This window comes from Pan troglodytes, chromosome 13, assembly GCF_028858775.2.
Source record: "Pan troglodytes isolate AG18354 chromosome 13, NHGRI_mPanTro3-v2.0_pri, whole genome shotgun sequence".
Taxonomy (NCBI): Eukaryota; Metazoa; Chordata; class Mammalia; order Primates; family Hominidae; genus Pan; species Pan troglodytes.
Genome location: NC_072411.2, coordinates 117,385,945 through 117,401,424, shown reverse-complemented (window position 1 = coordinate 117,401,424; position 15,480 = coordinate 117,385,945). Strand labels below are relative to the sequence as shown.

General features: G+C 37.1%; 1 protein-coding gene across 1 annotated transcript in view; it reads left to right on the top strand.

The window, feature by feature from the left end:
- Positions 1–1,285: 1,285 nt before the first annotated feature.
- Positions 1,286–15,480, top strand: part of ABCA12 (ATP binding cassette subfamily A member 12) — a 206,679-nt gene continuing 192,484 nt past the window's right edge. Inside the window, exon 1 of the mRNA XM_016950439.4 lies at positions 1,286–1,705. Within this exon, the coding sequence (XP_016805928.3) occupies positions 1,637–1,705 (69 nt within the window). The 5' untranslated portion in view covers positions 1,286–1,636. The remainder of the gene's footprint in view (positions 1,706–15,480) is intronic.

The window sequence follows — 15,480 nt, the reverse complement described above, 5'->3', positions numbered from 1 at the left end:
CACTCTTTTGCCCAGGCTGGAGTGCAGTGGCACCATCTCAGCTCGCTGCAACCTCTGCCTCCCGGTTTCAAGCGATTCTCCCTCCTCAGCCTCCCAAATAGCTGGGATTGCAGGTGCCCACCACCATGCCTGGCTAATTTTTGTGTTTTTAGTAGAGACGGGGTTTCACCATGTTTGCGAGGCTGGTCTTGAACTCCTGACCTCAAGTGATCAGCCCGTCTCGGCCTCCCAAATTGCTGGGATTACAGGCATGAGCCACCGCGCCTGGCGAAGGGAGAACTCTTAATGCTTTAACGGATTTTGCAAGTAGAGTCTGGATTAGTCAGGGTAGGTGTGAGGATCAAAGGGGAGCTTCACCCTACTAGCCTTGGCTCCAGTAGTTTATTCAATTACATTCAGCAGCAAGTATTGAACACTAATGATATGTAAAGTACTGTGATATAAAATAGTCCATGTCCTCAAATAATTTATAATCTTGTAGGAAAAATAAGACATACACAAATAAAAATAATGCAAAAACTTTAAGTTCCTTGAGAGAGGGCAACAAAGAATGATTCAAAGGCAAGAGAATCTATCCTACTGGATATATCCAAAAAGGCTTCATTGAAGATGTCAACTTGGGGATAACTTTGAAAGGCAGGATCTTAGAGAGGGAGGAATGTATCATGGAAAGAGGAAATAGAAATGTCTTGGATCAGCCTGTGTCCCCTTTCACTATAAGAGCCTGAAACAATGTGGATTGCCTGTAATAGACACGTGAATCTCCACTCACGAATTGAGGGACTCCAGTTTGTAATTTATGTCCCCTACAGCCTACCTTTCCTTTTCTGCCCTGTGCTTAACCTAGTACATTGTGATGAAAGGTGGGACCTGGCCAACATAGTTTCTTCCCCCAAAATCGAAACATTCAACTTGAGGTTAAAGGTGGATACTTTCCCCAGTATATCTAATGATGGGCTGAGGCTCAGAGCTTTGCAGCTAAGCTCTGGCCTTATTGACTTAAATCATTTTAATGACACTTTAATATTAAAGAGTCACTGGGCCCAGTGTCTGTGAAATGCTCTCTGTGCCCTGCCTCTGATAGAGCAGACACTGTGTGCAGGAAAGAAGACAAGAGAATGTCGGACAAGTCCTACTGGCCTTGCAAGGGTCCCACCCCCTAGTCCCTGTGACGCATCCAGTGCAGGTGACATGTTCTCTAAGGTGTGGATAGGCAATTAATTTCATGGAGAGTAGGAGGTGTGGGTTCAGCTGCTGCTTTTTTTTTTTTTTTTTTTTTTTTTTTCAGTGAGGCATTATCTGAATGATGCTCATTCTCTCTTGAGTCTGGACTTCGTGCAACAAGCAGCAACTGGATATTATTTTAAAATAAGCATAAGCCACCCAAAGATACTGATCTGGGTCCTTCTTTTGGAAGAAGAGTTGATTGAGAAGTGCCTCTTGGTTAAGGATTAACCACAGGGAAAAATCCAGCAGAAACAGAAGAACTGTGGGTTTCTTACCCCAGCCCTCAAGGAAGCTATGCCGTGAAAGGGGTGCTGATACACTGACATACAGCAAGTTGGACGGGGCATCAGTTCTTCATTTGTGGAGTGGAGAAAAGAAGAGGAAATCTCTCATTTGGGGCATTTGAAGGATGGCTTCCCTGTTTCATCAGCTTCAGATCCTGGTCTGGAAAAATTGGCTAGGTGTAAAAAGGCAGCCGGTGAGTTAAAAAAAAAAAGTGTGGGAGTATGGGTCATGGGGCAATACGCCAGGTAATCCTAAAATGTGATCTTAATGAGAAGTGAAAACAGAAGGGTTTAAAGGCATTTTCCAAAGCAGGAAGTAAGATATTTAGAATTCATCCCCCTATCTGTCTTATAGCTAATGGAGCGAGTCTTAACATGCCCCCAAAAGCAGCCTTTTCATTTCAGTAAATTAAAGAGTAAACCAGGACATGCCCTGGGCAAAAAAAAAAGAACATGAGTCGTTACTGGCTGAACTGGAACGTTGAATTCTGGTTTCAAGCCAAAAGGCTTTCAGAATTTTTCTTAATGTAGTTAAAAATGGGATAGAGGAAAGAAAAGTATTATTTGAAATGTACAATAAATGGGAAGAAATGTACTGGAAAACTGAAAGCCATAGAAAGTTTGGTTGAAAGGTAAAATACAGAACAGAAATAGTTTGAAGGCTATTAGTATAGAAAAGCTACTGAGAAATTTTAGTATCTAAAAATCATTTACTGGGAATACCAAACAAGAGTATGTATATGTGCTATGTTTTAAGAATATTATTGAATCACTTAGCTTTACTACTACAATCTATCTTCTCTTGCTCATTGCAATGTCTTTCTTGTACTCTTACATTAATGTTTGCGTTCTAATTACAAAGTTAGCTATTAGATCCTCATCAGATGGATCCCAGGATGATTGAGAAAGGAATTGGTTTCTGGGAATTGTTATATATTCAGAAGAATGTTTGAAAATCAGGGAAATCCAAAAAGGTATTCAATATACTTTATTTTAAAGTGGTAATTCCCAGCCTTGAATGAGTAATGTAAATATTATGCAAATAATATGCATCACACAGAAACCAGCATTTTATCTATGCACCTTATCTCGCTCCAGGCTTGCTTGGAGTGCCTGACACTTTACTTGAGTGTTTTGATATGTGTAGTAAGAGGAGGAAGTAGATGTTCATTTACCCTTGTGAATTTTGTGGGTAGGGTTTTAAAATTCTAAGGCATGTGATTGCATGGGTGTGGGGTTTGAATGTAAAATTATAAACTCATTCATGTTTTTATTTGTTTTTTAACTGGAAAAAAAAAAAGCACAGAAGAAAACCTCCCCATAATTATCATGTGGTTGATTCTGTGTGGCATAAGCAGGGAAAGGATCCTGGGTGTGTGGATGTGGTCATGTGGTCAGAGCATGCGAGTTGGGGCCCCTGCCACTGCTCCTCATGTGACTTAAGTAGCTTAAAACAGTTTCTCTAAGCACTGTTTTTCCCACCATGATGTGGCATGATGAGTTAGACGTGACATGATTAGTTAGATGTGGCATGAAGCCTGCCACATCTAACTCATATTGGGGGAAGTACCAAATGTGCTAATGTATTTCAAAGTGCTTTATAATACTGACACACTTAGCAAATAGATTAGTGAGGGATTTGAGGCAATGTGTGTCATATTTTATGCAGATTAATAATGAAAGGAAATTCAGGAGAAGATACTGTGGGTAAAAGGAAGAAATCCACGTACAGTCAAGTTTGTAAGTGATAAAAATTCAATAGCTAAAAACAAAAACACAGAGGAACTAAAATCTGTATGTGTTATTGTCAATAATCTGAATGCTGAGGTCTGTTTCTTTTACAACTCTATTTTGTGTAAAAAAAGTTATAGGAAAAAAAAAACACCCAAATCTCAGGTGAAGATGTTTGTTTTTCACTGAGAAATTTTATCTTTAGAAATTTTAATGACAAATTTTTTTCCTCATTTTGAAAGTAGTAGGTATATCAATTTTCTCCTTTGGGGTTTCTCTTCATTTTAGTCAGTGTTTGTGGCCATGGTGAAATATTTAGGGGAGATGTAAGTCAGATATTAAAAGTTTTTCAAGCATGACACCTTGCATTATTCCCATCTAGTCAAAACCCCTAAATAAACTCTGGTAACTATACTTTTCCTAGGGAGGGAGAATACATGAGCCATTAGTTCATTTTGGGACAGGGAATGATTCAGATCTTAAGTGCACCTTGAACAAATGGAAACCAGAACAGATAAGTCTTCACGGCAGAGTGAGGTCAGAAAAAGTCCAAAATTTGGGACAATACAGAAGGCCAACCTGAATCCATTATAACCAACCAGAGGGACAAGAGAGACCTGTAGAAGATGGTGATGCAAAAGGAAAAGGAAGGACAATTCTGAGTGGAGGGGGAAAGGGCAAAGAAAGAGAAATTTCCCTCACAGTTTCGCCTAGGGTCAGCTCTGTCTCTCCATGTTGGGAAAAAGACTTGAAGACACGTGTGGGAAGGATATATGTGTGATGGCATTACACTTAAAAAGGAAGAGAGGGATAAGAGTTTGGAAAGTTGGAATTAAAGATCTAAAGGGGGATAAAATGAAAAAAATTGTCTAAAGAGAAATTATAGGCAAATTAGAAGACAGACAAAATGTGAAATGAAGGTACATATGAATTTGAGGAGAAGAGTGTTTTTGTAGGAACTAGACTTGGCTATCCATCAAATAATAATTTAAAATGCAAGCATTTATATTTCTACATTCATAATCATTCTAAAAATTGTACTTTCAAAATATACTTTTACTCACAGAAAAACAGAAATTAAGCTATGGACACAGGAAATGTATAGTCCTTACTTAATGGTAAAGAAAAATGGAAGCATCACCACCATGACAACTTTGCCTAATATTTTTTAGAAATTCCACCACAAAGCAAGGTGGTGGGAAGACTAATTCAAAAGGGAAGAAGTTAAGAATCTATTAATGGAGAAACAAATGACACATGAAAAAAGCAAAGGAAAACAAAGATATAGTAAAAATATTAAGGTAGATTGGAGATAGATGAGGAAATGTGTTGATTATAAAAGTACATGCTGGGGCTGGGCACAGTGGCTCATGCCTGTAATCCCAGCACTTTGGGAGGCCGAATCAGGTGGCTCACTTAAGTAGGAGTTCAAGACCAGCCTGGCCAATATGGCAAAACTCTACTAAAAATATACAAAAATTAACTGGGCGGGATGGCAGGTGCCTGTAATCCCAGCTACTTGGGAGGCTGAGGCAGGAAAATCGCTTGAACCTGGGAGGTGGAGGTTGCAGTGAGCCGAGATCGTGCCACTGCACTCCAGCGTGGGTAACAGTGAAACTCTGTCTCAAAAAAAGAAAAATAAATAATTTTTAAAAAAGTATATGCTAGCCAGGTGCAGTGGCTTATGCCTATAATCCTTTGAGAGGCCAAGGCAGGTGGATGACTTGAGCCTAGGAGTTTGAGACCAGCCTGGGCAACATGGTAAACCCTGTTTCTATTTAAAAATACAAAAATTAGCTGGGCATGGTGGTGCATGCCTGTATTCCCAGCTACTTGGGAAGTTGAAGTGGGAGGATTACCTGAACCTGGGAGGTCAAGGCTACAGTGAGCCTAGATTGAACCCCTGTACTCCAGCCTGGACAAAAAAGTTTGACCTTGTCTCTTTCTCTCTTTCTCTGTCTCTCTGTCTCTCTCTCTCTCTCTCTCTCTCTCTCTCTCTCTATATATATATATATATATATATATATATACACACATATATACATATACATATATATGTACATATATACATATATACACATATACATATATATGTACATATATACATATATACACACATATACATATATATGCTTAAATAGAAAATGAGAAGAGAATTACAAACAGCTATACAATCTGAGAAACAGGATGAGAATAGCATAAGCTAAATATTTAGTTTGGCTATAAAAAAAGGGAATCTTTAATTTTGGTGGTGACTTCCCTCAAAATTATTCTTGGAGTAAATGTCTGTCTCTCTTTTTTTGTAAAGTAAGATATCAGAATTCTGGAATATTGGGACATATCTAACTGACTTAATTTTACAGGGTCCTAGAATGCTCAAGGGACTTGTCCAAGGTCACACAGCAAATTTAAAGCTCAAAGTCAGATTTCTCCAAGCATGAATTTGTTCTTTCCATTACTTCCTGATGCTTCTCTATTGCTGCTGAGTTGAGTTTTTTCTCTAACATTCTCTGATCCCACTTAACAATTAGCCCACCAAAGAACAGATAATATCTGCTAAGGAGGCCTTAGAAATTGATGATTTTTAATATCTGTGGTAATATCAGTTCTCAATTGTATTGCCAAAGAAATGAATACTAAAGGAAAGTAAAGAAAAATACATTAAGTACTAATAGAAATGTTAGGTAATAGAGAAAGCCAACCAGGTGCAGTTGCTAACCTGCTGGGCTTGTAATTTAACTTTAAAAATAATGAAATAATGAAGAAATATTCCAGCAGAGATGGTTAGCAATAGGAAGGCTTACCTAATGAGATGCTAATTAATGACAGGGAAGAGTCCTGGGACAGCAAAGAGATTGCAGGCTGAAAGACTAGATAATATAAGAGTTTGTCTTCCATTAAGATGACAAAGTCTATGAGAAGTATGAGATTATGTAAAGTGACCAAACCTACACATTATTGGAATTCTTGATAGAGAAGGAGAAAAAGTAAACAACTTGAAAAACATATTTTAGAGAATAATTCAAGAAAATTTCCCCAATCTTGCTTGAATGGTAGACATCCAGATATTACCAGAGATTCGGATAAATTTAGAGAACACTTGTGAGAGTTTATGCAAGCCAAACGTCACCAACTCATATAGTCACCAGACCATCCAAAGTACATACTAAAAAAAAAAAAAATTTAAAGCCAGCTAGAGAAAAGAGTCAAAGCACCTACAAAGGACAACTGATTAGACTAACAGTGGACTTCTCGGCAGAAGCCCTGTAACGGAAAAGATGAGGATCTATTTTTAGCCTCCTTAAAGAAGAAAAAATGCCAGCTGGAATTTTATATCCTGCCAAACTGAGCTTCATAAATGAAGGAGAAAGTCTTTCCCAGACAAGAAAACACTAAGAGAATTTGTCATCATTAGCCTGGTCCTACAAGAAATTTTCAAAGGATTTCTAAACATAGAAACAAAAGGACAACACAGAAAAAGATACATAAGTACAAAGCTCACAGATCTTGTAAAGCAACTGCACAATAGAAACCTCAAAAGAACTAGCTAACAACATTACATCAAGAACAAAATCTCACGTATCAACAGTAACTTCTAACATAAATGCCTCAATGCCCTGCTTAAAAGATGTAGAATGGCAAATAGGATTTTAAAAAAGACACAGCCATCTTCTGTCTACAAGAGACTCACCTACTGAGTAAAGATGCATTCAGACTTAAAGTAAAAAGGTAGAAAAAGATATATCACACAAATGGAAAAGAAAAGCAAGCAGGAGTAGCCTTTCTCATATTAGATAAAACAGACATTAAACCAACAACAGTTAAAAAAAAAAAAGACAAAGGCATTGTGTAATGATAAAAGGTTCAATACAACAAGAAGATTTAACTATCTCAAGTATATATGAACCCAATACTGACGCACCCAGCTTTACAAAATAAATACTACTAGACCTAGGAAAACAGATTAATAGCAATACAATAATAGTGGTGGACTTCAACATCCCACTGATATTACTAGACAGATAATCAAGGCAGAAAATCAACAAGGAAACTCTGGACTTAAATTGGACTATGGAGCAAAAGGACCTAATAGACATTTATAGAACATTATACCCAACAACTGCAGAATATACATTCTTCTCATCTGTGCATGAAACAGTCTCCAAAATTAACTGTATGCTTGTCCAAAAGGGAAGTCTCAATAAATTCAAAAAAATTGAAATCATATCAAGTATCTTCTTGGACCACAGTGGAGTAAGATTGGAAATCGATACTAAGGAGAAGCTTTCAAAACTATACAAGTACATGGAAACTAAACAACTTTCTCCTGAACAGCTTTTGTGTAAACAATAAAATAATGGCAGAAATTAAAAAAAATGCAAAACAAATAAAAATAAAGACACAGCATAGCAAAGCTCCTAGGATATAGCAAAGGCAGTGCTAAGAGAAAAGTTTATAGCATTAAATGCTTACATCAAAAAAGATAGAAAGCTCTCAAATTAACAATTTAACATCACACTTGAAGGTACTAGAAAAACAAGAGCAAAATGAAATAAAAGCTATCAGAAGAAAAGAACAACACAGATCACAGCAAAAATAAAGGAGATTCAGGCCAAAAAAAAAAAAAAAATAGAAAGGATCAATGAATGAAAAGTTGATCCTTTGAAAGGCTAAACAAAATTGACAGACCACCAGCTAGACTAAGGAAAAAAGAAAGATTCAAATAAGTACTAGAAATGATAAAGATGACATCACAACTGTTACCAGAGAAACAGAAAAGATCATCAAAGACTACTGTGAATACCTCTGTTCACACAAACTAGAAAACCTAAAGAAAATGAATAAATTCCTGGAAACATACAACCCCCAAGATTAAACCAGGAAGAAATAGAAACCCTGAACAGACCAATAACAAGTAATGAAATTAAACCAATAATAAAAAAAAACTCCCGATAAAAAAAGCCCAGGACAAGATGGATTCATGGCCAAATTTTACCAGATGTACAAAGAATAGGTGGTACCAATCTTGGTGAAACTATTCCAAAAAAAATCGAAGAGGAGGGCTCCTTTCCCATCTCATTCTATGAATCCACCATCACCATGCTTATCAAAATCAGGCAAGGACACAACAACAACAACAAAGAAAACTACAGGCCAATATTTCTGCTGAACATAGATGCAAAAATCCTCAACAAAATACTGGTAAACTGCAACAGCACATGAAAAAATAATTTACCATGATCAGGGAAGCAAGGATGGCTCAACATACACAAATCAATAAACATGATCCACCACATAAGCAGAACTAAGCACAAAGACCATATGATCATCTCGATAGATGCAGAAAAAGCATTCCATCAAATCCAACATCCTTTAGTGATTAAAAAAAAAAAAAAACCTCAGCAGACTAGGCATAAATGAAACATACCTCAAAATAATAAGAGTCATATATGACAAACCCACAGCCAACATCACGCTGAATGGGGAAAAGTTGAAACATTTCCCCTAAGAATTGGAACAAGACAAGGATGTTCAGTCTCACTACTCCTATTGAACATAGCACTGAAAGTCCTAGCTAGAGCTATCAGGCAAGAGAAAGAAACAAAAGGCATCCAAATTGGAAAAGAGGAGGTCAACTTATCTCTGTTCAATGAGAAGAACAGGTATATGCCATGATCATATACCTAAAAAACCCTAAAGACTCCTCTAGAAGTCTTCTAGGCCTGATTAGTGACTTTAGTAAGTCTCAGGATACAAAATCAACATACACAAATCAGTAGCATTTTTCATACACCAACAATGATATATCTGAGAACCAAATCAGGAACTTAAGGCCATTTAAAATAGCCGCACAAAAAATACCTAGACATATATTTAACCAAGGAGGTGAAAGATCTCTACAAGGAGAACTACAAAACAGTGATGGTTTAATTTCTTTAAATTGTAGATAACACCAATAAATGGAAAAACATTCCATGCTCATGAGTCGGAAGAATCAATATTGTTAAAATGACCATATTCCCAAAACAATCTATAGATTCAATGTAATTGCTAACAAATTAGTAACATCATTTTTCACAGAATTAAAAAAAAAAATCCTAAAGTTTACATAGAACCAAGAGAAAGCCCGAATAGCCAAAGTACTCCTAAGGAAAAGGACAAATCTGGAGACATCACATCGCCTGACTTCAAATTATACTACAAGGCTATGGTAACTAAAACAGCATGATACTGATACAAAAATAGACACAGATCAATGGAACAGAATAGAGAACCCCAAAATAAAGCCACATACCTACAACTGACTGATCTTCAATAAGGCTAACAAAAATAACAACGCAGAAAGGACATCCTGTTCAATAAATGGTGCTGGGTAACTAGCTAGCCATATGCAGAAGAATGAAACTGGATCCCTATTTCTCATCACATACAAAAATTAAGATGGATTAAAGACCTAAACATAAGACTTAAACTATAAAAATCCTAAAAGAAAGCCTGGAAAAACTTTTCTGGACATTAGCCTAGGCAAAGGATTTATAATGAAGACCCCAAAAGCAAATGCAACAAAGCAAAAATAGACAAATGGGACTTAATCAAACCAAAATGTTTCTGCACAGCAAAAGAAATAATCAACAGGATAAGCAGACAATCTACAGAATGGGAGAAATTATTTACCAATTATGCCTCTGAAAATGAATTAATATCTAGAATCTATAAAGAACTCAAACAAATCAACAGAAAGAAAACGAACAACCCCATTAGAAACTGGGCAAAGGATATGAGCAGATATTTCTCAAAAGAAGAAATGCAAGTGGTCAACCGACACATGAAAAAATTCTCAATATCATGAATCATAAGAGAAATGTAAATTTAAACCACACTGAGATGCCACCTTACACAAGTCAGAATGGCTATTACTTAAAAAGTCAGTGTGGAGCCCGCGGCAACTCCTGCTCGCACTGGATGCAGATCAGGCAGCACCAGGGATATGACCCGGAGACCTGAGATCAGACACAGACCTTCTGAAGGAAGTGGACTGCTCCTGAAGGATCCGAGACCCTTCCAAAACTGTGAGTGCCCCAACTGTGGAAGTGGAAAGGGAGACTCTCCTCTCCTGATCACACACCCCCACAGGAGAAGCTGAAGGCACTGGTATCCACGGCTGAGAGACCATAGACAGTTCACATCACAGGACTCTGTGCAGACAACCCACAGTACTAGTCCAGAGCCGGGTAGGATAGCTGGGTTGCTAGACCCAGAAGAAAGACAACAATCACTGCTCTTGGCTCACAGGAAGCCACATTCACAGGAAAAGGGGGAGAGTACTACATCAAGGGAACACACCCCTTGGGACAAAAAAATCTGAACCACAGCCTTCAGACATAGATCTTCCCTCTGACAGAACCTACCCAAATGAGAAGGAAACAGAAAACCAACCCTGGTAATATGACAAAACAGGGCTCTTCAACACCCCCAGAAAATCACACTAGTTCACCAGCAATGGATCCAAACCAAGAAGAAATGCCTGATTTACCTGAAAAAGAATTCAGGAGGTTAGTTATTAAGCTAATCAGGGAGGGACCAGAGAAAGGCGAAGCCCATTGCAAGGGAATCCAAAACATGAAAGAAGAAGTGAAGGGAGAAATATTCAAGGAAATAGATAGCTTAAAGAAAAAAAAATAAAAAATTAGGAAACTTTGGACAAACTTTTAGAAATGCAAAGTGCTCTGGAAAGTCTCAACAATAGAATTGAACAAGAAGAAGAAAGAAATTCAGAGCTCAAAGACAAGGTCTTAGAATTAATCTAATCCAACAAAGACAAAGAAAGAAGAATAAGAAAATATCAACAAAGCTTCCAAGAAGTCTAAAATTATGTTAAATGACCAAACCTAAGAATAATTGGTGTTCCTAAGGAAGAAGAGAATTCTAAAAGCTTGGAAAACACATTTAGGGGAATAATTGAGGAAAACTTCCCCAGCCTTGCTAGAGACCTAGACGTGCAAATACAAGAAGCACAAAGAACACCTGGGAAATTCATCACAAAAAGATCTTTGCCTAGGCACATTTTCATCGGGTTATCCAAAATTAAGATGAAGGAAAGAATCTTAAGAGCTGTGAGACAGAAGCACCAGGTAACCTATAAAGGAAAACTTACCAGATCAACAGCAGATTTCTCAGCAGAAACCCTACAAGCTAGAAGGGATTGAGGCCCTATCTTTATAGCCTCATCAAATAAAACAATTATCAGCCAAGAATTTTGTATCCAGCAAAACAAAGCATCATATATGGAGAAAAGATATAGTCTTTTTCAGACAAATGCTGAGAAAATTCACCATTACCAAAGCACCACTACAAGAACTGCCAAAAGGAGCTCTAAATCTTGAAACAAATCCTGGAAACACATCAAAACAGAACCTCTTTAAAGAATAAATCACACAGGACCTATAAAACAAAAATACAAGTTAAAAAGCAAAATAAAGAAAGTACACAGGACATAAAAAGCACAATGAATGCAATGGTACCTCACATTTCAATACCAACAATGAATGCAAATGGCCTAAATGATCCACTTAAAAGATATAGAACCACAGAATGGATAACAACTCACCAACATCTGCTGCCTTCAGGAGACCCATCTAGCACAAAAGGAGTCACACAAACTTAAAGTAAAGGGGTGGAAAAAGGCATTTCATGCAAATGGACACCAAAAGCAAGCAGGGGTACCTATTCTTGCATCATACAAAACAAACTTTAAAGCAACAGCAGTTAAAAGAGACAAAGAGGGACATTATATAATGGTAAAAGGCCTTGTCCAAGAGGAGAATATCACATTCCTAAACACATAGGCCCCTAACACTGGAGCTCCCAAATTTATAAAACAATTACTAATAGACATAAGAAATGAGATAGTCAGCAACATAGTAATAGTGGGGGACTTCACTACTCCACTGACAGCATTAGACACGTCATCAAGGCAGAAAGTCAACAAAGAAACAAAGGATTAAACTACACCTTGGAACAAATGGACTTAACAGAGCTGTACAGAACATTTCATCCAACAATGGCTGAACACACATTCTATTCAACAGTGCATGGAACTATCTTCAAGATAGACCATATGATAAGCCATAAAACAAGCTTCAGTAAATTTAAGAAAATTGAAATTATATCAAGCACTTTCTCAGACCACAGTGGAATCAAACTGGAAATGAACTCCAAAAGGAGCCTTCACAACCATGCAAACACATGGAAATTAAATAACCTGCTCCTGAATGAACATTGGGTCAAAAACAAAAATCATATGGAAATTTAAAAATTCTTCGAACTCAACAACAATAATGACACAACCTATGGAAACCTCTGGGATACAGCAAAGGCAGTGCTAACAAGAAAGTTCATAGCCCTAAATGCCTACATCAATAAGACTGAAAGAGCACAAATTGACACTCTAAGGTCACACCTCAAGGAACTAGAGAAACAAGAACAAACCAAACCAAAACCCAACAGAAGAAAGAAAATAACCAAGATCAGAGCAGAACTAAATGATATTGAAACAAAAAAAAATTACAAAAGATAAATGAAACAAAAAGCTGGTTTTTTGAAAAGATAAATAAAATAGACCACTGGCAAGATTAACCAAGAAGAGAAGAGAGAAAATCCAGGTAACTTCACTAAGAAACAAAACAAGAGATAATACAACTGACACCATTGAAATACAAAAGATCATTCAAGGCTACTATGAACACCTTTCTGCACATAAACTAGAAAACCTAGAAGAGATGGAGAAATTCCTGGAAAAATACAACCCTCCTAGCTTAAATCAGAAAGAATTAGATACCCTAAACAGACCAATAACAAGCAGGGAGATTGAAATGATAATTAAAATATTACCAACAGAAATAAAGTCCAGGACCAGACAGATTCACAGCAGAATTCTACCGCAAATTCAAAGAAGAATTGGTATCAATCCTTTTGAAACTATTCCACAAGATAAAGAAGGAACCCCCACCCCCTAATTCATTCTATGAAGTCAGCATCATCTTAATACCAAAACCAGGAAAGGACATAAGCAAAAAACAAAACTACAGACCAATATCCTTGTTGAATATAGATGCTAAAATCCTTAACAAAATACTTGCTAACCGAATCCAGCAACATATCAAAAAGATAATTCACCATGATCTAGTGGGTTTCATACCAGGGATGCAGGGATGGTTTAACATACGCAAGTCAATAAATGTGATACACCACATAAACAGAATTAAAAGCAAAAATCACATGATCATCTTAATAGATGCAGAAAAAACATTTGACAAAATCCAGTGTTCCTTTATGATGAAAACTCATGGCAAAATCGGCATACAAGGGACATACCTTAATGTAATAAAAGCCACCTATGACAAACCCACAGCCAACATAATACTGAATGGGGAAAAGGTGAAAGCATTCCCTCTGAGAACTGGAACAAGACAAGGATGTCCACTCTCACCACTCCTCTTCAACTTAGTACTGGAAGTCCTAGCCAGAGCAATCAGGCAAGATAAATAAATAAAGGGCATCCAAACCAGTAAAGAGGAAGTCAAACTGTCACTGTTTGCTGACGATACAATTGTTTACCTGGAAAACCCTGAGGACTCCTCCAGAAAACTCCTAGAACTGATAAAATAATTCAGTGAAGTTTCCGGATACAAGATTAATGAAAAATCAGTAGCTCTTCTTTACACCAACAGTGACCAAACAGAGAACTAAATCAAGAGCTCAGCCCCTTTTACACTAGTTGTAAAAAAATAAAATACTTAGGAATATACCTAACAAAGGACTCGAAAGCCCTCTGCAAGGAAAACTAGGAAACACTGCTGAAAGAAATCATAGACAATGAAAACAAATGGAAACACATCCCATGCTCATGGATGAGTGGAATAAATATTATGAAAATGACCATACTGCCAAAAGCAATCTACAAATTCAATGCAATACCCATCAAAATACCACCATCATTCTTCAGAGTTAGAAAAAATAATTCTAAAATTCATATGGAACCAAAAAGCCCACATAGCCAAAGCAAGACTAAACAAAAAGAACAAATCTGGAGGCATCACACTACCTGATTTCAAACTCTACTATAAGGCCATAGTCACCAAAACAGCATGGTAGTGGTATAAAAATAGGCACATAGACCAATGGAACAGAATAGAGAACCCAGAAATAAGCCCAAATACTTACAGCCAACCGATCTTCCACAAAGCAAACAAAATCATAAAGTGGGGAAAGGACACCCTTTTCAACAAATGGTGCTGGGATAATTGGCTAGCCACATGTAGGAGAATGAAACTGGATCCTCATCTCACCTTATACCAAAATCAACTCAAGATGGATTAAGGACTTAAACCTAAGACCTGAAACTATAAAAATTCTAGAAGATAACATTGGAAAAACCCTTCTAGACATTGGCTTAGGCAAAGATTTCATGGCCAAGAACCCAAAAGCAAATGCAATAAAAACAAAGGTAAATAGCTGGGACCTAATTAAATGAAACAGCTTTTGCACAGCAAAAGTAACAGTCAGCAGAATAAACAGACAACCCACAGAGTGGGAGAAAATCTTCACAATCTGTACATCTGACAAAGTACTAATATCCAGAATCTACAATGAACTCAAATAGATCAGCAAGAAATAAACAAACAATCCCATCAAAAAGTGGGCTAAGGACATGAACAGACAATTCTCAAAAGAAGATATACAAATGGCCAACAAACATATGAAAAAATGCTCAGCATTACTAATGATCAGGGAAATGCAAATCAAAACCACAATGTGATACCGCTTCACTCCTGCAAGAATGGTCATAATCAAAAAAGAGTAGACATTGGCATGGATGAGGTGAACAGGGAACACTCCTACACTGTTGGTGGGAATGTAAACTAGTACAGCCACTATCAAAAATAGTGTGGAAATTCCTTAAAGAACTAAAAGTAGAACTACAATTTGATCCAGCAATCCCACTACTGGATATCTACCCAGAGGAAAAGAAGTCATTATTCGAAAAGGTACTTGCACACACATGTTTATAGCAGCACAATGCACAACTGCAAAATTGTGGAACCAACACAAATGCCCATCAATCGACAAGTGGATAAAGAAACTGTGGAATATATATGTGATGGAATACTACGCAGCCATAAAAAGGAATGAATTAACAGCATTTGCAGTGACCTGGATAAGATTGGAGACTATTATT